The sequence below is a fragment of the Pollicipes pollicipes genome, unplaced genomic scaffold, assembly GCF_011947565.3.
Source record: "Pollicipes pollicipes isolate AB1234 unplaced genomic scaffold, Ppol_2.1 Scaffold_4002;HRSCAF=4701_pilon_pilon_pilon, whole genome shotgun sequence".
Taxonomy (NCBI): domain Eukaryota; kingdom Metazoa; phylum Arthropoda; class Thecostraca; order Pollicipedomorpha; family Pollicipedidae; genus Pollicipes; species Pollicipes pollicipes.
Genome location: NW_023596420.1, coordinates 30,013,566 through 30,039,664, shown reverse-complemented (window position 1 = coordinate 30,039,664; position 26,099 = coordinate 30,013,566). Strand labels below are relative to the sequence as shown.

Here is a 26,099-nt window from a genome sequence, read left to right as displayed (position 1 = left end):
GACCTTTGAAGTCATTGCAACTTTGTTTATAAACCTACGTGTGAAGCTTCCTTCATATTTCATAATTTTGAACGGTGGCTTTGAAGTATGATACATAGGTGCGTAGTACCTATAACAAGCCTGGAAAGAAATGGGCAGCGATCTGATGTACCCGGGGCCCCCGGGTAGCTGGCGGACTTGGCAAACACAACCCTGCGTGTGAACGCCCCTAATCCGTGGCCTCCGCACTCAATGTTTTGTGGGCTCCGCGGACTCTGCGACCATCATGGTTTCATGGGTTTTATGAGCGCCCTTGGCTTCCCGGACTACATGGGCTTCGTGGTTTTGCCGGGCTCCACTGATTCCTCAGGCTCGTGGTTGGATGGACTCGTGGATGCAGTGTGTTTTGTGGTCGCCTTGGGCTCCATGGGTTGCGTGGATTCCACGACCTCAACCGGTAAATTTCTCTGTAGTGTTCCCGATGGTCCATGGGCTTTTTGAGCCCCATGGGCTTCGTGGGTTCCGTTGGCTACGAAGGCTGCGTGGTCTGAGTGAAACCATGTGCTCTGCAGACCCCGCGGGTTCCGGGGTTTCAGTTTACATTTGCACGTGCAGCTGACTGACAGCGGACCCAAATATAATTGCACGACTGCACCTGCAAGTGACTGCAACCAAAACGCCTGAGTCACTGCGATCAAACCTCAAATAGCTTGTTTGAATTGACGGCTGCAGTAGAATGTGGTGCGACCACAAAACAATATCCAAAGGTCGTGATTCCACCACCGAATTACTTTCTCTCAAAGCCGACCGGTGGATGCCATCTTCCCATTGTCGTAACTTTATTAAGCATGACACCCGATTAGCTGGGCTCGCTCGGCGCCGCTCAGGTCGAGCCAGCCGTGTCGTGCTGCGGACGCGGCAACAGCACGAGCGTGACCTATCATGCGGCCTTCAGGCGCCACCCTGTCCCCCATTCTGCCGCCTCCGTCTCCTGGAAAAGCCGTACCTGGAACCGCCCTCGGCCGCCTCGCCGCGCTGAGGTCGGCCGGTGCTGTCGTCAGGCGGCATGGGGCGCCTTCAGGGCTGCTGCAGCTGACCCGGCCCGGCTGACACTCCAGCGGACGCCGCCGCGCCGGACCGCTTTCAACACCGCGGCTCCCGTCCACCGCGCTTTGACCAATTACCGCTGCAGGACCGGCCGGTCTGCGAGCCAAGACACGCGCCTGCGGCTGCCACGGCCGGGTGCCAATGGACGCCACGGACAGGGCCTCGGCTCGTGCTGCCTAGAACAGTGGAGTGAAGCCAGCTCGCAGTTGTATGCATAATTTTCATCACGGCTGGTGCAGACTCGCAGCCTAATCAAACGCCTTCACACGAGAGACGTCCAGTTACTTTGAAACAACGGGCCGTCCAGCCGCCATTCGTCTTAATGAAGCCCAGCCCAATGCTAGCGGAGCTGAGTCAATCCATCACATGCCGTTCAGACCCTTCCCTTTTCCTGCCCTTTCGAAACCGTCCAGCACATAACCGAGTAGTCCGGCGTGGATCAACGCGCTTGAGCAACTAGCGAGACATGGAGTCATGGCCGCTGAATGATAAACAGGGATGTTTCCAATGCAAAGGTCGCGTCCCCAACTGAAGAACGGTGTCCAGCTGTTTTCATCTGTCCATCACGAGACTCTGGAGAAGATCGCAGTGAAAAAATCGCAGTTTTCGCACCTTCTCGAGTTTTTCTCGCACCCATTTCTTGCTGAGATCAAACAGCTGTTTCCGTTATCAAACAATTGTTCCCATTATCTCCAGACGGTGCGCTAAAGAGCGCAGCGATGAGTCCAGCGCGTTCACGCTTGGAGTACATCGAGGTGGAGTTTGAACCGTTTCTGGTTATCAGGCGTGGGCGGACTAAATTTACTCGATCCAACTCTTTGTGGCTCAGTAAACTTGTGCCACCGCTGGCGAAATCTTGAGCCCTGATTGATCAAAGCTGGCACGATTGAGATTCTTTGGGTGATAAGGTCATTGTCCGACTGACTTGAACTTCCGCCATTCAAGAACAAATGGCCGTGATAGTACAATCGCCTCAGTTGCGCCGCAAAGTATTCCCCAAAAGTTTAAAATATCACTGGAGAAAACCCTGGACCTGGCCGACTGGTGATGAGCGTGGATGAAAGTTTGGCAGAAGCTCTGACTACAACGAGAATATTTACTATATGGTGCTATTCTCGCCGGGATATATGCACACACACACATGCACACACACACACACCCACACACACGTGCACACACACACACACACACACACACGTGCACACAACACACACACACACACACACACACACACACACACACACACACACACACACACACACACACACACACACACACACCACACAGCACCACAGCCACACACACACCGACACAGCCACACACCCACACCCACACCCACACCCACACCCACACCCACACCCACACCCACACCCACCCCCACACACACACACATATATATATATATATATATATATATATATATATATATATATATATATATATATATATATGTATACAAAATATTGATGGATATGCAGACGCATATAAAACGAAAATATGCGTGCATTTCCATATATTTCGAAATCGAGCCTTCCTCGCGATGTTCGTGCTTCCTGCCAGGGTTAGAGGCAGGCGACGCTACATAGCATCAGCAGCTGAGTGTGTCGCGAAGTCCTCATGACCCACAGAAGTCGAACCCCTGCATCATCTTACACCACCGTCACAGCTACAATACTGAGGCGATCGAGCGAGCGGGTTCTGGCTGCTAGGTAATCTCAGAGCGGGTGCAGAGGTGGTGTGAGGCTAAGTGATAACTAACCACCTCGGTGACCTCCGCCGGGACCGGCTGCAGGGCAGGCGCCTCGCGCCGGGGGCGGGGGTCAAACAGTACAGCCGCTACCTTGATGAGACCAGCCGGCGGGAAACAAACGACACACCGGGTCTGGATAACGGTGAAAAAACGATCCGATGGCAATCCATCACGGAAAGATTGGCGGGCTGCGGCTCCAGGCACTGGAAGACCCGCCGTCCGTGCCGACGACCATGGCCGCCCCGGCTGGAGCCAGTGGGCTTCCAGCATTGGTTGTCACGTGCCTGAAGAGTGGATACGATATGAGCGTGCGATGCTATTCGGGTCGGTTAACGGCTGTTGAGGCGCGCATCCATGCTGGCTAATTGTGATTAAATTAGTCTGTTAGGTTTACATGCTGGGATAATGGACTTCAAAAGGTCACACCAAGGGTCAGACGTGTTTAGGTTCATCCTAAATTAATCATCGTTCTGGTAGATGACTGGGATAAAAAGGCACCACCCGGCTGGTATTAGGTGCACGATAAGCCGCGTCCAGCGAGCTCCTATAGCAGGGGAAGCGCGTAAAAAGCATCCAACTGCAGCCGCATATTTACCGCCTTGGAAACCCATTCATTTCAACCAACAGCTCACAGGGGAGTTTTCCTTTGTGGAATCGAAAAACCAGCCCATAAACACAGCAATGTGTTTAAACACATTGTCGGTGAACGTTCATCGGTACTCTGAGCATTCACTCCGTACTTCCAATGGTAACGTTTGTGTGTTTTTAAAGAGTTAAAGATGCTGTAACTTCTGAACGTGTAAATGCGTTTGTCATGGAGCATACCCGCCCAAAGTCGTGTTGATGTATTTTTCAGAATTTGTCGGAGCATTTTACAAGGCGGGTTTGGCATCGACCAGTGGAAGAGCAAACGTTGTTTCGAAAACTGAGACTCTCTGTCATCAGTGTTGCAATTCCAATTCAACAGATGATGTTGGCCACCATATTTTAACATGCCATGCAGCCTCATCACAAACCGCCACTTGCTAGTCTGGCTCCTTTGCTACTTGACCGGCAGCGACAAGTCACAAAGTCATATTTCTTAAACGTGAAACTCTATATTTGTCATACAGTGACAAGTTTCCCGACGATCCATCAACCACACGCTGTGAGGTGAATCACTTTGGTGCATGATTTCATGCTTGTTATTCTATTAAAGACAAAACCCATGCCATTCCAAAAAAGGCTTATTTACCAACTGGCGCTGTCAAGAAGCTGCCAATGTCAAAATCCTTGAATTCGTCGCAGTAGCCAGTTTCTACGACGTGATACATTACGTAGTTCGCTATAAGTCTCGTCTCATACACACATCTGATGTTTACAAATGATACGGAGACAATTCAGCCGAATGCTACCTGAACTTGGCCACCGATTCAAAGTATGAATATAATAAATAAAATTCGGAACGAATTAGCAAAGGTCTGTCGGCTCTGCTCCTAATTTCAATCAAATTAAAGAAATAACATAATCAGTCGTGCTTGTCGAGACTCAACCTTGATATCAATCACTGTGCTTTTAAAAACAGCCTAGGGCAGCTGCTCGCAGATGGGGCGAGCTGGACCCCGCCCACGTGCCGGCGAGCTCCTGCGAGGTGAAGTATTCGGCCAGCCGCTCGTCATCTCCACTTCACTCCAGCTCAGTCATCTCCGGCTGGAGTCCATTCACCCGTCTCATCAGCGCTCATCGCTGAGATTCCAGCGGTAATTACGCAACATAAACAGCCGGGGCCCTTTGAGCGAGACGCGGCCGCTCGGTGAGCACCTTTTGTCCGCGGCGAATACCTCGGCCGTGGCCCGGCTCGGCAGCTGCTCTAATGACAACGCCGGGTCAGCTCAGCCGCCACTCACGGACAGCTCCATCTGGTGATCGATTGCAGCAGTCCACGGACGGCCTCGGCGGCGGCCAGAGGCGCACCGCGCGCGCCTGGACCGCAGGGGACTGGCATCGCCAAGAGGCAGCGACGTTTCGAGACCGCGACAGGTCGTGTCTTCATTCTGCGGGAGCCGGAGGGAGAGCCAACAACGCACGATCTTCTGGCTGTCCATGGACTGGGAAAATCGGGCCTGCTTGAACAGAACTGAGACATTTGTTATTAGCCGACGTTTTATTTTAACGCCGGATGATTAATCTCAATGCGTGCCTGGTCGTGATTATGCATGGCTGATTGAAATTATTTTGTGATCTTGTTTCTGATATGAATGATTGATGATACGGCTGATGATTGCCATAACTGATGATCTTTCCACGTATGAGGTATTTAAATTCCCGTATATATGGCTTTGAATCATATATTTGGGACATTTCTGATGCCTCTCTGTTCGCTTTCCTATCCTCTCTCTCTCTCTCTCTTCCTCTCCCTCTCTCTCTCTCTCTCTCTCCCTCTCTACCTATCTGTCTCTCTGTCTCTCTTTATCCACCCTCTCTCCTTCTCTTTCCCTCTTTTTATCTCTTCTACATTATCTCTTTATCTCTCTCACCTGTTATGCCACCTCTTCTCCGCCGCCCTTCTTCCTCCGGTCTCTTCCCCAGCCGGTTGTTTTCCATTTATCTCTCCATCTACTGCGCCGCTCTATTCATCCGTGGCCTTCTCCAGCTCGCCGGCGTCCCGATCTGTCTCCCCAGAGCGGTGTCGTTTGGCCGACACAAAGGGGTCGACCCGGCACGAGGCCGCCAGTCCCAGCTGACCAATCACGTACAATGCCCGCAGGCTCGTAAAGCGAACGTAAAGCAGGGCTTCGTCGACGCCGTGGTCTGTGCTGTAATTGCGCACGGGTGGCCGTTCGGCGCTGGTGCGGGAAGGGATTTGGGGTTGAGAACGTGACTATGGTGGGGGAATTGGTGGAATTCTGTTGAGTGTTTTGTTGTTCACCTCGGCCGTTCCAACATGTAAAGTCCTACCTCACGCGGTCCAGCCATGTGAATCCTCGAAATCTACATAATATTAAAAATATTCGTTTTGCAGGGGATACAGGCAAAGCGCGGAAGCCCTGCAAACAAGTCAGAATGATTTGGTTTGATTTCAATGAAATCTTTAGCGCTCATTCGCCGCGCATTCATTCGGATTTGCTGCAAGATATTTTTTGTTGTGTGTGCATAACAAAGCCATCCCGCCAAGACCAAACAGCCCGACGTAACACGCGCTCACAAAACTGTCTTCATTTGTCATTTTAATCTTGTTTTTGTCGCGCTATCAGGGCGAGATCAACTGTCTCTGGGGCCAGGTCGTGTTTCCCACTGTTCGCCATCAGTTTTTCGGCCCGTCAGGTGACCGGAATGACATTCCTTCAGGAGGGTCCCTGTCATTACTCAGGCGGCGGGTCTCCGGTACGAGCCCCGCTCACACCTCCGATCGCCAGATAGGCTGGGGTCCTGCCGGGAAGGGGTGCCTGAGGCCGGCCGCTCACTGGCGCTGCGGTGCGAAACCCGGCGCAGCGACAATGGCTCGAGCTCACTGCACTCGGGCAGAATTCTCCTGCTTTTTAAACGCTGCCTCCGCGAGGGGAAGGCTACTGCGTCGGCAAAAAACGGTGCCACTCGGAGGCCGGCGAGCGGTCGCAGGTTTTTCTCGGCCTGGGCTGCGCCGTTCTGCCACAGTTTAATCGCGAACCGAGCGGCCCGGGAAAATCAATTAGCGCCCGACAGCGCGGCCGCATGTGCCGACGTGATGAGGGACCTGATGAGGGACCTGATGAGGGACCTGCCGCGCCGCCGGCCGCGCCTCGCCAGCCCCGCCGTCCGTCACCGTCTCACAGCTCCGGCAGATAATCTCGGCGAGGCGCCCGGGGGGCGGCCACGCTGACAAACGATTCCCGGCGGCTGTGAAGTGCGGAACAGAGACGAGGACAGGTCGGGCTCCGCTGGGAACTACACTGTCCGGCGCGGTCTCGGTTTTTGTCCGGTTTTTGTCCGTTGTGCGGCGGCGGTCGCCCTCTGGCGCTCAACAACATCGCACGAGGCATCTTGGCCCCATCTTGCTCAGAGTCTGTCTCAAGTTGGTGCCAACACTGGAATGGGGCAACAGCGTGTTTTGGGAGGCGGGGGATGCAGTGGTGTCTGGGCATTTCATGCGACGCACTGTCATAAACGGTCGTCGTAGAAATGATGCGGGCTGCTTCACCGAGCTAAGCTACAACACCGAACACGCCAAACCTCGTGCACTATTCGTCTGATGGCGGGTATCTGGACAGCAGCGCTGCGCGCGCCAAAACCATTCCCGGCCGGCATCGACCAAACCCGGAGACAGTGCTGCAAGGACATCGGATCTGCAGCAAAGGATAACGGCGCCGACTCCTTGACCGGCGTCCCGCCGCCCACGGCCGGCCGGGACCCGGGCAAGTGGCCTCGCCGGACGCCGGCACGGCTCGGAGCGGAGCGTGCCCGCGTGCCTGACGCGCCACCGGCAGTGCGGCGTCGCACGTGCTTCGTCCAATGGTCATTACCGCCCGTGCGCCGCGTCGAAATTGCCCGCGGGCATCCGCCGCCTGGGGCGTGATACTAAGATGCGCCTCGCGCCTTTTGACCTTTAAATCCGTGTCCTGCAGACTTCCGCCATACAGGGTGGTGCTGGTGCTGACCCCTGACCTTCACCGAAATTCCTGAGGGAGAGCTGCAACCCCTGGCGGGATCACAAAACTTCCTGGTTACGGGTCCAAATAGCTCCAGTGGGAATTGCAGGTAGCTGAACTCCGACTGTATCACCCTTCGCACGGCGTCTGAATTCGGTCTCGTATTTATGTATTCATGGATTCTTTGTAGTACGCACTGCAGCTGCAGCGAACTGATCTAGCACAGCACATTTGCCGACAGGACGTATGGGGCCGGTGTTAATAATTCCGCGGCTATGCTCGCGACGACCCCCCCCCCCCCCCCCCCTCCATCGATTCTGCGTTCTGCCAAGCCGTGTCAGTGTACCTCAGCTGAGTGCGGTGGGCTCAGTTTCAGAGAGCGTGAACATCACGGAGCTGCGTGTGCCTGAAGTGGTGGAACACAACACCAACTCGACGGCCATCCTCGACTGCGTGTACGACCTGCCCGACGACGGCGTCAACCTGCTGCTCGTTAAGTGGTACTTCGGCGACGAGAACCATCAGGTGTACCAGTGGGGCCTGGGCCTGGAGCCGGCTGGGTCTGGCGTGCTCAAGGGCAGGCTGCACCTAGGTCACGTGGCGTCGCCCGAACTGCTGAAGAAGCACCGCGCGCTCAGCGTCTCCAACCCCACCGTCGACCTCAGCGGCACCTACATCTGCAGGGTCATGACCAACTCGGGCGTCGTCACCGAGGCCAAGAAGATGATCGTTTACGGTGAGTAGCTGCCAAGCGCCGGCCACGCGGGATCGGTGCACGGCTTGGGAGTCCCTCGGGAGACGCGGGGTCAGGGGTGCACCCTTTGTCCGCCTGCCTCCGAAATTCCACAGGATTCGCTGGGGTACCGGGTCCGAGACGTGATAAGGCAGCGGCGTGGGCTCTCCCTCACGGGCGCCGAGCAGGTGGCAGCGATAACAATGATTCATTACGGCGCGCGCGGCCATGATTCATCATTTGCGGAGGGCGGCGGCGACTTAGGAGGCTGGTGGCGAGCACGTCTTCCAGCAGTGCTGTCTGTCGGCCGGCTCGCTCTGGTAGTCGGCGGGGGACTCGGCCACTCGGCACGGGGCAGAATCAGCGAGTCGACGCCCCTTCCACGAACGCGAGTCGTCGGCGTTCGCGGCAGTGCGGTCGTCGGACACCCGGGTTTAATAATAGCAGGGCCACACGGCGCCCAACAAGCGGGCCGCCCGAGGACGAGCACCCCTGCCAAGAGGGCAGCGCTGCCAACTCGGGTGGGCGCTGGGTACAGCTGGGGCTCGCGGTCGGTGAGGTCAGCGGCCAGGCAGCGCCTCGCAGACCTCCGGGGAAGGGTTCTGCGTAACTGGGTCATCATTTCGAGCGCGAGTTTGAGAAGTTTGGTCCCGTACAGGCTTTTCATTACTGAGATGTCATGATGTGACCGGTAGACGTCGCAGGAGTTCGATTGTCCCGGCCGAGAATCCCCGGAGGTGTAGCGGTTCATCTGAGGGTCCTTGTTGAAGCGCCAAGGAGTTAGCTCGAAGGCTGTGCTTACCTGAAACGCTCCGCCTATCGGTCGCGTCTCGTAACTTTTGCCTTAATACCAGAGGCGGGAAGACAACTCACCGACGGACTTCCTGACTGACCTTGGAGGAGATGGTAGCTCAAAATCGGTTTGTGATGCTCTCTAGAGAGGATTCAGTGTTTGTTATTTCCTGTCCACTGCTGGAAAACGTAAACTTCTCGACTGTGTTTTTAGACCGCCAGGCTTTCCCGCTACTTCCGCTGAGGTGGCCTCCCTCTCCCGACGCCACGCTGGGACCGGACTCTCCTGACACCTCGGCGAAAACCTGTCGCTCCCGGACTTACGACGGCGAGGCCACCTCTCTCCGGCACCTCAGTGGCAGTCGGTCTGTTGTGGGGGAGGTGCGCTGCTCCGGGTCACATCATCACCGCGGCTCGACCGCCGCTGGCGGCCATCCATCTCCGTCAGACCGTAGACGGTCGACGACAGACTCCAGTGCGAGGGGCCCGCCCACCAGCGTACTTCCGGGGACATTCTGGCTGTGCTGCGGTCGGCACGCGAGAGCTCATTCAGTCATCTTCTCGCTGAACTCGCACTCCGACTGAACTTTTGACCTGAGATTTTAGGTAGCGGAACTGCTCTCGACACCGCGGCCTTTTGAGGGGGAGGGGGAGGGGGAGCAGCCGGTATCAAGGCGAGATGGCGGGCGGGACAATCTGACTGTAGCGAGCGTATTCAATTTCCAACTACCACATATTCTTTGTTTTATTATCAAAATATGATGCGGACCTCTCGGTGTGCTATTAGCCGGCGCTGGACGGCTTCGATAACGTCGGATATTAACTCGAATCGCATGTCACTAGGAAGTTTTACTACCGATCGTGATCGAAAGCCTCTCGTAGATTGGCTGCTCGGAGGAATTTGTGACAAGATTGTGACTGCGCACCTAAAACATAGCCATCGGTTGTTCAAATACATTTAATACGACCGTGGCTTTGATCGAGTTTTTTATGCTCGCGATATGAGGTTTGCCACGAGTTCGTCCGAGGCAAGAATGTATTCTGTTATGAGAACGATCTGCCGTGGCATTCATAACGAAGTTCGAGTACATTCATCGTCTCCCTCGAGACAACTGTTAAAGGACTATGCATACAATGAGCGCACCTAATGAACATCCGTCTTTTCGATGCCCTGAGCACTCGCCTGTTGATTAAGCCTTGACTGCATATCATATCAGTGACTAACGACACTGAGCTTCCTTGTAATCAAACGTTACGGGCCACCTTGTTTGCAACTTGTTTTATTCATCAAAGGCTGAAATTACCGACTGGAGCTGGCTGCCACCGACCTGTCGATTGCCAGGGTGCCGTGCCAATGGGCCACATTTCACTTTCGCACTGAACTGCGCCGTCATTAATTACGAGCTGGGCGCACGTCAGCGCGCGGGCAGGGCACGAGCCGGCGGGGCCGCGCGTCGCCACACGACCCTGCCCGCCGCTCACCTGCGCCGGCCCGCGCGGCGCGCGCCGCTAATGGATTGCTCCACCGGGGCTCTGGCTTTCAAGACGCTGGCGACTGCCGGCGGCGCGCCGGCCCACTGCAGATGCCGATCACACGAGTCATTCGCCAATTACGGCCGTGTAATTTGGGGCGGGCCGGGGCACGCGCGGCCGGTGTCTGCACTCCGGCGCGGCGCGGCAAGCGCGGCCGCGATGCGGCGGCGGGCGCCGCGCGCCCCCCGGCGGATTTCTCCGTCGTGTCGAGCCGCCAGACTGCAGAGCGGGCGGGTGATGGGGGTCGCCGCGGCGCGCCTGGCAAGGCTCGCGCAGTAAAATGTCACTTTCGGCGGCCCGCTGGTGCAGTCGATGGGGCGGGATGTGCCTGCTGGCCCCGCTGGCGCCTGGCCACGGCTCTTGACAGCACCGTTTGGCGTCGGCGAGGGCGACAGCATTGCTCGGACGCCACATGACGTTTTGGCATCTCAGGGACGGCCCAGAAATCTGGTGCAGTCAACCTTCTGAGCTAGTCTAATTGCTCGGTGTCACTCTGCTCACCTGTCGTACCCTTTGGCTTTCTTAATCCATTTCCATTTTGCAAGCATTTGGAACATTATTGCTGTTCATACATGCTCTGCGTTCGTCATTGTCGCTCAGACCTTAGAGCTGTCATTGAATAATCCATGGCGTCGCAGCGCCTATGAATGTAATTTAAAACTTTCCATGATCGCAACCTCGATCTTAAACTATAATTAAACATCCGGTCAAGCTTCAATGTGTCTGAAGAGTTTTGCGTAGCATTTTTCACCAGTGCGTGCATCCATGGCGCATTGCATTGCTGTGGCTGTGCTGTGCGAGTGTCCCATGTCGTTTAGTCTACGTCTTCGCCATGCGTCGTCTACTCTTGTCTTGACCAGGCGTTCACGGCGCCCGTTTTCAGCGCCGGCCCGAGCGATGAACCTGACGCAGGACAAGCCGTCCCCCAGCTCGGTCAACATCACCTGTGTAGTGGAGGGCGTGTTCCCTGCGCCGCTGCTCGAGGTCTTCGCCAAGCGGGAGGACAAGGAAGACGGGTGAGGACCAGTCTGCGGACGGTGTAGGAAACGGAAACTTTCCAGATGCACTCTGCTTATGAGGGAGCCATATAGTGCGCTTGGAATCAGTGAAAATGCTGTGTCTTAACTGTTTTGACCCAATAGTGTACGTTGTTGACACTTGGTGTGTGTGATAAGTTGTTTTTCAGTGGCGCCCCGGAGCATGAAATCTCACTGTTCTGGGCATGAATGCATGAGTTACCCTTATCTTATTAAACAAACGTATTCGGGGCAAACCCGTCTGCAAAAGCCAGGATTTGTCAACTGTGTATCATCCTATTGAGCCAGAGACAATGTTGTGCTATGGTCAGTTCCTGTTGGGAAACTGCTGTTTTCCTGACAACTAAATCAAATAAGTTGTGTCATTTCCAGAAGTGTTTACGATGCCGCGCGCTGCAAGAGTTGTGGCAACTTTGGTCGTAAACTCAAATTTACAACTAAGCTACTTCGTTGCACGGATGAAGAATACAGAAGGGACATAATTCAGACAGAGGACAAAAGTTTGTATCATCCTAGATGCAATAATCCGAGTGTTTTTATTCGCGGCTTGCCTAACTACCTGGGATCGTTCTCTCCTCCCGAGAAATGCTCATGCTGTACCAGTACGGCGGCAAGACTTGTTTCCTACCCATTCATTACTTCCAGCTCGTTATGGGCGGCCATTAAGCTTCATATATTCTGAAAATTGGTCATTTGGTTTTGAAAGCAACACTAGGTTTTCCTCTGTAGCAGAATTCACTTTCTAAACCAAACGTCCACATGACTACATATACTTAAGATAAGCTGCGAACGATTCAGTATGCGTTTGGTTTTAAGAGCATACCATGAAACTTGCAGAACACTAAAGTAAGAGGTTATTTTGAGCTTGCAAGAGCTTACAATGTCAAATGGCATCCAAGTTAAAGTCAGAAGTCTTCGAGGATCAAAGACAATTCGCACATCCACATAGTGTTTCTTTGGGTGTTCTTCATGAGAAATTCAACCTTTCCGTGTATACAGGGTGGCCCAGAAGAAAGTCAGCTCACGCCCCGCTTAACAGCGACAAGTGTGTTTCTCGCATAATCGAGACTGTAGTGTCGCTTGAATGCCCATTCAATGGGAAAACATTATTCAAGATGATGCTAGTCATCAGTGATCAAACATCCGTCAAAGCATTACCGTACAGAAGGTGGTTCTGTGAAGACAAACATGTGAATCCTGTTAACATCCCCACGGAGCGCTACATCGCATCTCTGATACCCTTCTGGGTCGCCCTGGGGTGGCTTCGCGGGATCGATCTTGGCGAGCAGTGCCTCCAGCAGGACAAGGCGACACCGTGCACATCACGGACTTCACTGGACCCGTTGGAGCAGCATTTCCTTGGAAGGCACATCAGCCTGAGGATGAGCGTGCCGCAACCTTTCATTCACCCGACCTGCAGCCCCTGGACTTCATGCTGTGGGGCTACCTCAAGGACCACGTCCATGGAAACAAGCTAGCGGGCTCAAGGCCGCCTTCAGACTTCAGATGGGGTATATCACCCTCGACAAGATCGTATGGCGGATTCACCTATCGCAGCAGGTTTAGCTGTCGCGCACACGGGACCGTTAAGGGGCCCATCTGTAGCACACATAACAAAGTCATGATTTGACGGATGTTCAACCGCTTGTGACTATCACTGATCGCGTTCGCCGCTTAATCGCCGATCAGATTTCACCAGAGCCATGGCCGTGCGACAAATATGCTTGCCACTGTTGAGAAAAGCTTGAATGGCCTGTGATCTAGGCCGTCCCGTACTATGGATGGCGTAGCATCGAGGTGACAGCTCAACGTCGTCCTCCACAGCTGGAGTCGGTAAAGAAAAACACCGTACACAAACTTGGTAAACACACACACGCTTACTTGATAAGGTGAAGCTCTTGGAACAACTTGGGAACAAATTGGTTTAAGGCGATCAATTAGCCCGGGAAAAGCGGCAAAAAGGGAGCTGCTGGATTGGGTGGCTGAATGTTCTCAGTATTTGAAGTGACTCTTATTGTTTTTACTGATTGAGCAAGGTGGGCTGAAAACCCAAATGAATGATGCACACCCGCCGTTAAAGCAATGGATTCAGTTGCAATAAACAACACTGTTTAAACTATGCAGGGCTGCAGATTGATCAAATCCTTCTTAACCCATGCAAAGCCATTAACCTATCGACTACTTGGCTGGTTCTTTGAGTCCGTATGCCAAGTCGTTAGAACTACGCCATCTGCTCCGTCACTAGAAGCCGCTTAGTTGAAACCTTTAAAATACAGCTCAGCTTCCAAGCAACGTAATTCAATACAAACTACGCATTGATCAATCTTCTAAATTTGGCTGCCTGCCTTGAAAGATGCCATCAGCTCCAATGGCCGACCGATCAAGTGGAAAATAAATCGGGCAAGCTAGGGACCGTCACTTACATATTATTGCCGTTCCCGATGGTTGTCGTTTGGAAATAAGCCTGGATGAATGTGCTTCACACGAGAATCGGTTGCTTATGCAGATGTCTGGAAACGCTTTTCTGGGATCCGGAAGCTTCCCGGTGGTGCCGACGGAACTTGGGCATCCCTGACATGCTTACTCTATCCTCGACCTAATTGACCTATTGAATAATTGACTTGAATATCACTATATTGAAATACATGAATAACTGACTTGACCTTGACCTTAGCGGACCTGGCGCTAAGGAACACTCACCCCATGCAAAGAGGTCTCACATTAGCCCACCAAAGACCCAGTGGCCCCTGAGTCCGAAATAGCCGCTTCGTAACGCACTCGTCATCTTTAAACCCAGCCCCGATTATCACAGAATCGTGGGTTAGCCGTTCTTCCATCAAATATCACGAGCTCCTCACCACTCACCCCTCAGGCGGCGCCTGCTGAGCAACGTCATCCAGCGGACGGAGGCGACCGAGGAGGGCCGTTTCGACGCCGTGGCGTATGCGCTGGTGGAGGACGGCAGCTTGGAGGGCCGCACCACCTTTGAGTGCGTCATGACCATCCCGGAGACGCAATACCGCCTGCAGCGGCACATCTCCTACGCGTCAGGTGGGTGGCGGGCGGTGCTGGTCGGCACGCGGGCTGCGGCGGACGAGAGCGGACATTGGCGGACATCAGAGGACACTGGCGGAAATCAGAGGACACTGGCGGACATCAGTGGACACTGGCGGACACTGGCGGACGAGAGCAGACACTGGCGGACATTGGCGGACACTGGCGGATGAAAGCGGACGCTGTCGGACACTGGTGGACATCAGAAGACACATTGTGGGCATCAGGGGACACTGGCGGACATCAGGGGACGCTGGCGGACACTGGCTGACGAGAGCGAACACTGGCGGACACTGGCGGACGACAACGGACACTGGCAGACACTGGCTGACATCAGAGGACACTGGCGGGTGAGAGCAGACATCAGAGGACACTGGCGGACGAGAACGGACACTGGCGGACGAGAGCGGACACTGCCGAATACTGGCGAACATCAGAGGACACTGGCGGACACTGGCGGACACTGGCGGACGAGAGCGGACACTGCCGAACACTGGCGAACATCAGATGACACTGGCGGACACTGGCGGACACTGGCGGACATCAGAGGACATTGGCGGACACTGGCGGTCGTCGGAGGGCATTGGCGGATGGGATGAGCATTTGCGGTCATCAGTGGATATTGGCGGTCAGCAAAGAACATATGCGGACACCGGCGGTCATCAAAGGATATTGGCGAACACTGGCGGACATGAGCGGACATGAGCGAACTGGGGAGGACGGGGGCCAGCATTGGCGATCAACAGCGGACGGGGCGGACGTGGAATGGACGCCAGCGGACGTGAACTGGCGTTTGCGGGCACGGGCGAATGCTAGGGGATATCAGCAGGCATGAGCCGACAGAAACCTGCATAACAAGATGTCAGTGTTGATGTTCAACGGATACATTTCCCGAATGGGCCTGCTATGATACACAGTGCCTCGAGTTGCCGTGAGGGCGCATCCTCCCAGTACTGTAGCAAGCAGATTGAGTTGTGAAGCCATATTAAATATTTGCGAGCTTATTCTCACCTCCCCAAACCCAGCGAAAGCCATCGTCGCCTTCCGTTCAATGCAGTCCGGCAGGTTCAGCCAACGAAAATATCGTGGTACACTATAGAAGAAACTGCGATCTTCGAAATCCTTCGCAGATTCAGCATCTGGAGAGGACGCATAGATAGGCGCACAGTTCCTTACAGGCCTGGCCGGCGGAAGTGGCAGAACTTTAAGATGTTGTGACAGCGTTTCGTGACGGGATGTCGTGACGAAGCCGCGTTATTCAGGACCCTGGTGGCCTACGCCCTGCTGCCTCGACTCAGATTTGTGTTATTCAAATGCCTCGACGCATGATGGATAACGCCATAAATAAGCGCAGATAAAGCAGATGTGGAGACAAATGAGCAGGCTGAAATGCAACCCTGACCCTAAAACAACGGCACTTCCTCGCCATTGAATAGGAATAAAGCGTCAGCTGTAGAACCTTATGTCATAATTGTTCCGAGGTCATTGAAGTTGGGCATCATGCGTGTTTCTTTCGAATAGCATCGTTTACGCGAGGTCGGCGTGAGGAAAGTTGGCTATAAATCAACCTTCGTCGCACGCGACAAATTCTTCGAACCATTTGGCGCCGCGACGATCATCAAAAACTGACTCGTGAATCTCTAAACATAAATCAAAGCTGAAACTTCGCAACTCCTTCAAATAACCCTGTAACCCCTTGTTGCCAGATACAGCATAACCCACCCCACTGCCGTACAACCCAACAGGCTTGTGAACGAGAACGCGAACACGGCGACACCAGCCGTGCGCCCTATCTCCGGCTCGTACATGTCCGGACCAGCCTCCCCCCCCCCCCCCTGGACAGGTTACAGACAGTGTAGCGTGCACACCATGTGCCTGAATAGCCCAGCTGGGTCGGCGGCTTTTGGCCGTGACGCCGCGTCGTGGGGGCCGGGGCAGGCGACGGCAACGGGGCTGAGGGGGGAAGAGCGTGCCAGGTGGGCCGGCTGCAGTAATTAGACACCATTACGACCGTGCAGATGCGCCGGCGGCACGCGGTGGCCTGGTAGGCGGGCGGGGGAGGAGGAGGAGGGGGGGGGGGGGCGCTCGGGACGTCACGCTGAGTGAGAGGATCCGCCGGTATGCCGGGGGGACCGGTACCGGTCCAACACCGGTGAGCCACCTGCTTAACTCTGGTGAGTGTGCTTTCCTCCAAGAAGTTTCAACAATGAATGCGGTTGGCAAGCACCAGAACGAACCAAACGAGCGAGCGTAGAATCCTATGGTAATGCTATTAAAGGCCAAAGGTCAGTGCCATGTTGGTCAAGGCAATGCGAAATCAAGATCTGTTCACCTAATCGGAGATAACTGTTCCGCTCTTTTGGTTTGCATGCCATGGAAAGCCTTTTTACATGTGTCGACTGGGTGAAACAGGAAAAACCAGATCATGGGTCAAGATAGAGCGCGTATAAAAAAACTCCGTCGGATGGACAATAATGGACTTCGACGAGTATGGTCCTTAATACGTCGTTTCGGTTCAGAGGGATGAGAGCTATTGTTGCATTGGCCTATCCGGCGATTTCAAGAACTATGCAAGTCTGGTAAAGAGGGAGAACAGAGGTAGGAATTCCTTTAAAAACTGCGTGATAGGTGCAGTCGAAATTTAAATGACCTGCAAAGGTCATATTTGGTGACAAAGTTCAACGCTTCACCCAGCTTGGCCTTGGATGACGTGACTTTTAAAAAGTAGCAGATTAATTAAAATGCACATCACACTGCTTAAGCCAAACAATGGCCCAGAAAACCTCTCAGAAGTGTAGATTAGGGATACGAGAAATTAGCGTTATTTAGTCGCTTGGAAGACGCTTACCACCGATAAGGCTTCGAGGAAGCTAGAAGAGATAAAAACCGCTAACCATGGAAGTTATAACCACCTTTTTCAAAGATAAAAATGCTTTAAACCCAAAACTACCAAACGTGGAAGCACAAATTCCGAGCAAGCCTTCACTCATGATGTCACAACTCTGTCCCGGAAGGATTTGTGTATCTTCCAGGAGGGTAGCTCGTATGCCGGCTGTCAGATGATAAATCTCTCAATCCCAACTGGACGGAATTGCCTTTGAGCCCTAAATAAACAAGGAAACAGCTCAACACCATTGTCCAAATGGCTACAGCCCAGAAAAGGATGAACTGATCTAACACTCCAATTTCGTTATTCCGATCACGTCAGTCCAATTACTTGTAACGCACTGGAATGTAGTCGACCTTCCTGACACACTTTGGTAGTTAATCCTGAAACTCATCGGGTTACTTTACGCACACATCCCTGTGTTCTCTCCCTATCCATCCCCAGAATTTCACGAGCTAGCTGCGGTACCGTCGCACTGCACGGAAATGCCGGGCAATGGATTTTCATACATCAGGCATGTTTTGTAATCATTCCGGGCATAGAAGCCTAGATCAGTCGAAGCACACGATGTTTTTTTTCACTGTTTATTCGTCGTCTCCTCAAATATGGTTTTCAGGCTGCCTCACAGAATTGGCTTTGCGTACAAAATGTTTATTCTCCTGCGCTTTCGAGATTTCGTTGTTATCTGAATGGAGCTTCTCCCAATTCACCCGGGAACGATTTTCGCATCCAGTGGCAGGGTAGTTTGTATGCCGTTTGTCCGAGGATGAATCTCTCGGTTCGTCCCGGACTGAACTGCATTATGCCGTAAACAAACAAGCAAACAATTTAACACCATCGTCAAAACAGAATGAGAATAGATCAGGACAGCGATAGTAGAGATGGCCTCAGCTGCAGCGGAGAGACAGAGGGACAGAGAGATAGAGAAGGACAGAGTGGGAGGCAGTCAGACGAAGAGTTAGATGCAGCCAGATTCTGAAACAGACACAAAATCATGGTTTGACAGCCAAAGAGACAAACCAATGAAATACATTTTCGAAGGAGACCGGAGACAGAGGCAGTGATAGAGGCAGCAAACTGGACGATGGCAGAAACCGAAGCAGCGCTTGTGACCGAGCAGACATAGGCATGGTAGGGCTCTGCATGCCGTTCGGATTTGCGCCCGTGAAGATGCTATTCAATCATTTTCACGCAACGACCATGGATCCAAATTAAAGCTCAGAGATGTTAAATCCTAGCCCCTCTAAATGTATGGAATGTTCTACCCTCGGCTACGGCGATGGCAGCACTGACGAACAGCAAAGGGTATCAGTGAACGGATGTATATATACATATAGATACATATGCGTATATATATATATATATATATATATATATATGCATGCACGTACATATATATTGAGGGAGCCAGACAATACCACTATGGTCTGTTTAAAATGACTGCACCTATAAATGGCGTTGTTATTCTTCACGTGCAGCCCCTGATGTGTACAGCCTGCCTGCCTGCGGGCTCAGTCGGTCACGTTGTTATTCTTCACCTGCAGCCCCTGATGTGTACAGCCTGCCTGCCTGCGGACCCATTCGGTCACGTGCGGTCGGACCGTGTCAGGTCGCGCGCCCCCACAGGAGCCAGGCTCAGGGCTGGCCAGGTGGCGCTGACAGCCTGGGGCCATGACAGGGGCCTCATCCAATCTGGGCTCAGGTGTCCGCCGTCCGAGGGCCTTATTGCCTCCCTGCTCGGAGCGCCCTCCTGATCCGGCGGGGACGCCACCGCGATGGACGCCGCCGGCAGGCGTGCGCCGTTGCGGGGAGCGGCGGGCCGTCTGTGCCCGCGGTGGCGCCCGCGGGGAGGGTGTCTGGAGGGCTGCCAGTGTGTCAGCGATGTTCGAGGCTGTGTTGGGGACGCAGGGTGATGTGCGAATGTGCTCATGTTGGACGACGCACAAAAAGCTTAGCGAATGATGTGACTACGCCAGCGCTTAGCAAATCCCAGCGCCGGCGTTATCACATGACGTAAATGAGTAGTGCTAACCGTGGTGCTGAAACTGCCGTTCTTGGAACAGAATGTCGCATACGGAGGAAGTGGATGGACTTTTTGTAACACAGTTCGTGTTATCAAGACCCCAGTCGCTCTCTGACTGGCTCCGAGCTGGCTGGAGATGAGTCTTTGGATGCCCGCCATGCTGCCGGCTGGATGGCCGGCTTGTTGTGTCCCGCTGCGTCTCTGATGACCCATTTAACACACGCCCGCAGCCAATTAATCCCGGCTGGCGTCACGCCGTCCAAACAGCCTCGGGCCATCAATCGAGGTCGGCTGACGCGCGACCCACAGGCCGAACGGTATTGGTTTCAAGGGTATTGAACAGGTCAGGTACAGGGGCAGGGGGTCTAGCTGGGTGTTTTGACGCGGGTTCACTGCGGCTATGTGCCAGATTAAGGCGGCACTGCCTAGCTAAAGGCGCTGCTCCCGTTATTGTGGTAACATGACGCACACTACCACTTCCCGATGAGCCTGCCACGGAATTGGGATGACGTTATTAACAGATTGACTGGTGCTCTGGTGTTTCGCGTGACTATACTCGTGGGGAATATATTGTTTTTGTAGATCTGCCGCATTGATTTGCATCATTTAAGCAAAAGGAGGGCAGTCAGCACGGAATCCATTCAGACTGAAGGGTCTTGCATGAAGCCTTTAAGGCACATTCATCTGATGACGATAAATCGCCCGATAAATATTCACGCAGCAGCATTAGACAGTCTTCAAACCAGTGTGGAGCATCTCAACGAAATGTTATGGCAGGAGAGCGTGGAAACTTGGCCGGATTATGACCTAGAGCACCCACCCCTGCATTTCTCATGGGTTACCTTTCACAGTGCTGCTTCTGGCTTGCAAGCATCTGCAACATGCATGCCGGGAACTGCTAGATGAGCCTCACTTTGCTTCCCGATGCATTATTCATGCGGACTTCCTCAGAGAGGCTGCTGGAGTAGCCCCGAGTTACAGTGCGGGGCGGCTGTTAGGCTTCCAGTGCCGACGGCTTTTGCAGCGGTGTCGTTATTGAAATGGCTTCCTTACCCCTCACCCCCAGCTGCCGTGCTCTGTTAGCTGTCACCGCAGGGTCAATGGGTAGGAGGTGTTGCACATGAGCGCGCCGTCTCCGATTGACAAATAAAGCACAGCATGGCGCACTGGTGTCACCAGCTGACACAGGTGGCGGACGCGTCTGACAAGCCGCACACATGTAACGCCGACAACCGCTACCGATCTGATCTACCCCTGAGTGAGCAACTAATTCGGCCCACCTCAGCCAAGCGCACGCACAAGCTAACAAACAAAGGCTGGGTTTGACGAACAGAAGGCAAAGAGTCGGATCAACAAGGATTTATCGAGCAAAGGGCCGACGTGACAACTCAAGTCATACGGCGCAAGCAGCAGAAAACAGGCATTACAGCGGCACATACCCGTCGCGCACAGCCGGAAAAGCTGACTTGGCATTGACACGAAGCATTACTTCCGACAGTACTGGGGCCCGGGCATGCGGCGCATCTTCCCGATGCGAGCAGACCGGCACAGGCCCGATCACAGCGGAGCAGCCGCTGGGGGCGCCGGGCATGTGTAGGCGGCGTGGTATGGTTGAATGGGATCTGACCGATGTAACTTCCAGCACAACGAACCAAGCATTTAGAGCTGACCTTTAGTGTAGGGAGACTGTCGAGACGGTTCGGTGGCCATTTACGGACTTGGTTTGACTTGAAAGAGACCGATCCAAAGTGCCAAAGAAGCGACGAAACAAGTCAAGCCCCAGTACAATGCGATGAGGTTAAGCAACACCTGGGGAGGATATAAACAAGTACACTGGATTTCGCTGGGTCAGCTGGCACGGACTGCAGCTCAGCCAGACCCAGCTAGAGGAATACACCCATTTCCAGTCGCACTCACATGGGAACTGTCAGTTTACGTTCTAACACTCGAATACCGCCGATATTTGACGGCTTCAGTTCCTGGGTATAGGTTGAGACACACGCTTACATTTCGGGGTGAGACTGCGGGGAATCTTCAGGTGTTTATACTTTGATTGATGACTTTGGATTGCTCTGGGTAATCATAGGTGGTCTCATTGCCATCTGTGAAACATTCAGAGCTCGAAAGATACGACAAAATGTTTCGGCTTTGCACCATTCTTTCAATAACACGCAAATGTTTCATTCGCCGCCTTTTATTTGTTTGCTTTTGCATTTATTTTTTGGGGTTTCTCTGCGCTTCTAGATGACTATCTTGTTTCCTTTTTCTATTTCTTGCTTGTTTTGACATGCTTTTAACGCGTTCTTTTTGCTTTGCTTCTCTTGGCATGTTGTTTCCGACTCTTTTTCCCTACTTCCGTTTCTGCTGTCACCAGGTTACCTTGTTTCTACGTCAACCGTTGGCCCAAACGAGCCGACAGCCACGACAGCACCACACAACGAGTCACGTGACTCGGCCACTGATCTCGCTTCAGAGACCGGGTCAGACCAGGTCACGGAGGGTAAGAGGAGATTGGCCTAGAGTTAGCGTAGATTAGAGGGTCATTAGCAAGTGTAGTATTAGTGGAAGCCTTGTAGCTTACTCTTCCAGATTATCGATCAGAGAACGTTGAGTTACAAGTATGTTCTTGTCAAAACAATATCTCTGTATGACTCTAAAGTTTTGGTCACATGGCATTGCCAAGGTGGCAGTAGATTTGTATCGCCTACGGGTTCCACGATGGAATGGGCTCTATATGTGGTTTAGTGAATTGTGTTCCCCTTTGATAGGCGCATTCAATGTCAATAATATGGTCCAAATTTACAGTTGTAACAGTGTAAGCTGTGGAAAGGAAACAAGTTTTTTTTACCGCGACCATCATCCTGATTCTCTCCGACAAATCAAAAATTTGTCTAGTATTCTATTCAGAAAGAACGAACTGTGCTAGTGTTGGCAAACGCACAGAGGGGGGGGGGGGGATAGATCACATCCGCCGTCTCTCTAGTATTCCTGAAGTTTCTAAATATGTCTCTCTTTATGCGCATATGTGTTTCAGTCATTCAATGACAATGCAATCTGTGTCGATTCATATCACTGTCGGCATGTAGTACCACGCATAGGCCGTTCAACACGGTGAATCAGATCGCTCAGAAGCTGTTCGTATGCAGTGTTTGTATTGTGAGGAAGCTGCACGCCGTTCAACCTGCCGGCATACTTTTTGACCTCTGCCTTCTATTTCAGGTGCCACCCTGGCTGCCAGCATCGGTGAGTTGCGTCGTCTCGGTTCCTCGCTTCTAATGCCTCTACAGCTCCCGTCAATAACGACTGCTCCATCGCCTTGTCGCAATCTATCCGTCTCCGCCGGCTAGCGAAATCCTTTGACACCACATGCCAATACCCCGCTGGAGCCGCTGGAAAAGTGGTCTGCGCCACATCTCCGAGCTCATATCGCAGAGAGGCTCGCGAGTCAGCGAGGGGGGATGGCGAAACTTGGCCGATCACCTCGTCACGATGCAAAGCCGCGGCGGGCCCGCACAGACCCGCCGTTAGCATACTCCCGAGCGGGTGCGCGCCGACACGTGGGGTCGACCGAGGGCCGGACGGGACCGGACAGGGGTGGGCGGCGCGGCGCGCGGCCCAGAACCAGCGGCGATTCAGGCCGGCGAACACGGCACCATGCAGCGATTAACAGCAATTGGGCCGCGCCCGACGGCCCATCCATTTCCATATGGACGCGCGGAGCGCGGCGTCTGTCCGCCGCGGCAGCCAGCTGGGAGCCCTCAGCTTGCGCCGGCCCGGAATGCGGCGGGGCTGGAGCCAGCCGGCCGCTCTCGTAATTACCTGCCGTCGCGGCGGGGCCGGCCGCGGCGAGATTGGGCCAAAGAACGACGCCCGCCGTATTTGTTATCCGCTGCCGGGTAATTGATTATTAATGGTCGGCGGCGGTGTCGGCCCGGCGCGACCCCCGGGCTTCGGCGGCGGTTTTATCGGAGGCTGGACGGCGTGAGCGCGACGGTAAGTGCACGTTGTGTGTCCGGGTGGAATGAGTGCGTCGTAAGTATACGGCGTGCGGCTACAATGGGCCGGGCCTGGAGAATTACGTCCGCATCATGAGGAAAACCTACACTGTCATTAAATTATGGCCGTAATAAATGTGGGCGATCGGCGGAGGGCGCAATTCTCGACCCGGACCTGTCGACGGCTGACCGCCGGCGGAGACGAGGAGTGGGAGGCCGCACAAACCAAGCTACTCCCGCACCGCCCACAGACCGGGGCGAATCAATAACGTCTAGTCGGCGACAGCTGATTTCCGGCTGGGCTTCTAAGTCGGCCGAGACGGCCTCAAACGTAATTAATCAACCGTAAAAGCATCCGTTGAACTCTTAGCAGCGCTCCGAGACTTCATACCGTGCAGTCGTGCTCTCTCAAACCGAAGCATGATTGCAAAAAGTTAAAATCTTACCACGACAAAAGATCGTCGTGCTCCGCTCCTCGTGACGGGATCTGTGTTTGGATTTGGAACACAAATCCGGTGCTCCGTTGCCGCAGGACCGTCGTGCTCTGCTCCTCGTGATGGGATCTGTGTTTGGACTTGAACACAAATCCGGTGCTCCGTTGCCGCAGGACCGTCGTGCTCTGCTCTTCGTGACGGGATCTGTGTTTGGACTTGAACACAAATCCGGTGTTCCGTTGCCGCAGGGCCGTCGTGCTCTGCTCTTCGTGACGGGATCTGTGTTTAGACTTGAACACAAATCCGGTGCTCCGTTGCCGCAGGACCGCCGTGCACACAGACAGGTCGGCAGCACAAGGCAGCAAGTAACCCATACCTCGGTTACTAGCGCCACCAAACAACGGCCGGGCACGAAACGTCACGTGCTGGACACCTACCACACAACGGAAGTTCATCAGCTGCTAGATAGGCAGCGAACATCGGTCACACATATAGCACACGCCAGACAGCAGCCAGGCACACGCCAAACATCGGCGAAGCACACGCCAGCCAGCAGCCAGGCACACGCCAGACACCGGTAAGGCACATATCAGACAGTGGTAAGGCACACACCAGACGCCGGTCAGGCACACACCAGACACCGGCCAGACACACGCCAGACATCGGCCAGACACACGCTAGCCAGCAGCCAAAATCGTCCGGCGGTGACCGCGTGAACGCCGTCGGCAGTCCACACTTCGCCGATCGAACGCCATCACCGCCGTCACTGCGCCACGGCATCGATGCCGGTGCGACCGACGCGGCGCGGGCGACAAATCCGACGCGCGGCCGCGGCCGTAACCGCGCCGGCCGACGGCCAATACAGCCGCCGTCTGATGATATTGCCCCGAATCACGACAGCGAACGGACGAGGGGCGGTACCGGCGCCAGACGGATGGGACTGCCGCGCACGCAGCCCGCCGCCCGCGCCGGACGAGCTCAGCACGAGCTCGGACGAGCCGCGACGACCGACGCTAAACGGAGGTGCTAGTGGGGTTAGAGAGGAGAGGAGGGGTGGTGAAAGAAAGAGGCGTGGTGGGCTTATGCAGGCCCTTTATACAGTTCATACATGCTTGACGTACACGCTCGTTTGACAAGCAGACAGTTCAGCTTCAGGTTGAGCGAGGGTAGCCTGGCTGAGCCCACACACGAGTCTTGGACTAGTCCTGGACGCGCCTAGGACGACGAGCCTGAGCGACCGAAGCGAGCGCGGCCGGTCGCGAGGCGGCGCGGCTGCCGCTCGTTAAAGCGTAATCCGTACCAGGCTTGACCCCCGTTTTGACCCGGTCCAATCGCCGCCCAGGCTGTCGACGGCTGCCTGGCCCACTCACCCTGCGATAATAGCGCCTGCCGCCCGCCGCCCGCCGACCGGCCACTGGTAAACGGAACGGCCGAAGGTTCACACGTTTAACCCTGGCCTCCGCGGGCCGCACCGGCACGGGTCTGGGCTCAGATCGGGCGGCCGTGTTGGGAGGGGTTGTATAGGAGGACGCTTAGCGGTGCTGGGAGGCCTGATGGGGTGCCGCGCGGGGTGGTGTAAACAACATGCAAATCGCACACAAATTAGGCGCAGGTGGCCTCTGACACAGTCTTTTCCATCCATCACAGGCGTGACATAACGTCGTGTGCCTCAGATCCAAACAGGTGCCTCCCATCCGCATCTGCAGTGACCGACTGTAACTCCGCCAAAGTGCCCGACGTGTGGCCGAACTCACTGCGTTGTGTCCAGTCTGTTTTGGCGTTCCCGCATCATACTTGGGGCTTGTTCAGAGCGTAATACATGACCTGCACCAGGATAACTGTGTCCGAGAATGGACCTGAACGGATGAGGATATCTAGGTACTATTGCGCCTGACGTTGGTTTCGAACACGTCCTTGTAGTGAACTGAGAGCTGCGTCTGGGGGCTCACAACGCCGTACCGCGTCTGCGGGTCAGTGTGGAGTCTGGCGCTCCGCACCTGAGGGTCGGTACCAACGCGCCGAGTCGGGACCTGGTCCCGCCGCCGCCGTTTGCGCTGTGAGCCGGCCCCGTCTGTCCGCAGCTGGAGCGGCCGAACGAGCGGCGGCAGCCTCGTCGGGCCTGCTCGCCGGCTGCCTGCTGCTGACCGCCGGACTGCCCCGATAGCAGAGAG

General features: G+C 54.4%; 1 protein-coding gene across 1 annotated transcript in view; it reads left to right on the top strand.

The window, feature by feature from the left end:
- The window catches only part of LOC119094367 (uncharacterized), a 31,669-nt gene extending 7,353 nt beyond the window's left edge, over positions 1-24,316 (top strand). The window contains exons 2-6 of the mRNA XM_037217431.1: positions 7,811-8,176; positions 11,382-11,514; positions 14,408-14,586; positions 22,719-22,742; positions 24,252-24,316. Of these exons, the coding sequence (XP_037073326.1) occupies positions 7,811-8,176; positions 11,382-11,514; positions 14,408-14,586; positions 22,719-22,742; positions 24,252-24,316 (767 nt within the window). The remainder of the gene's footprint in view (positions 1-7,810; positions 8,177-11,381; positions 11,515-14,407; positions 14,587-22,718; positions 22,743-24,251) is intronic.
- Positions 24,317-26,099: the final 1,783 nt, after the last annotated feature.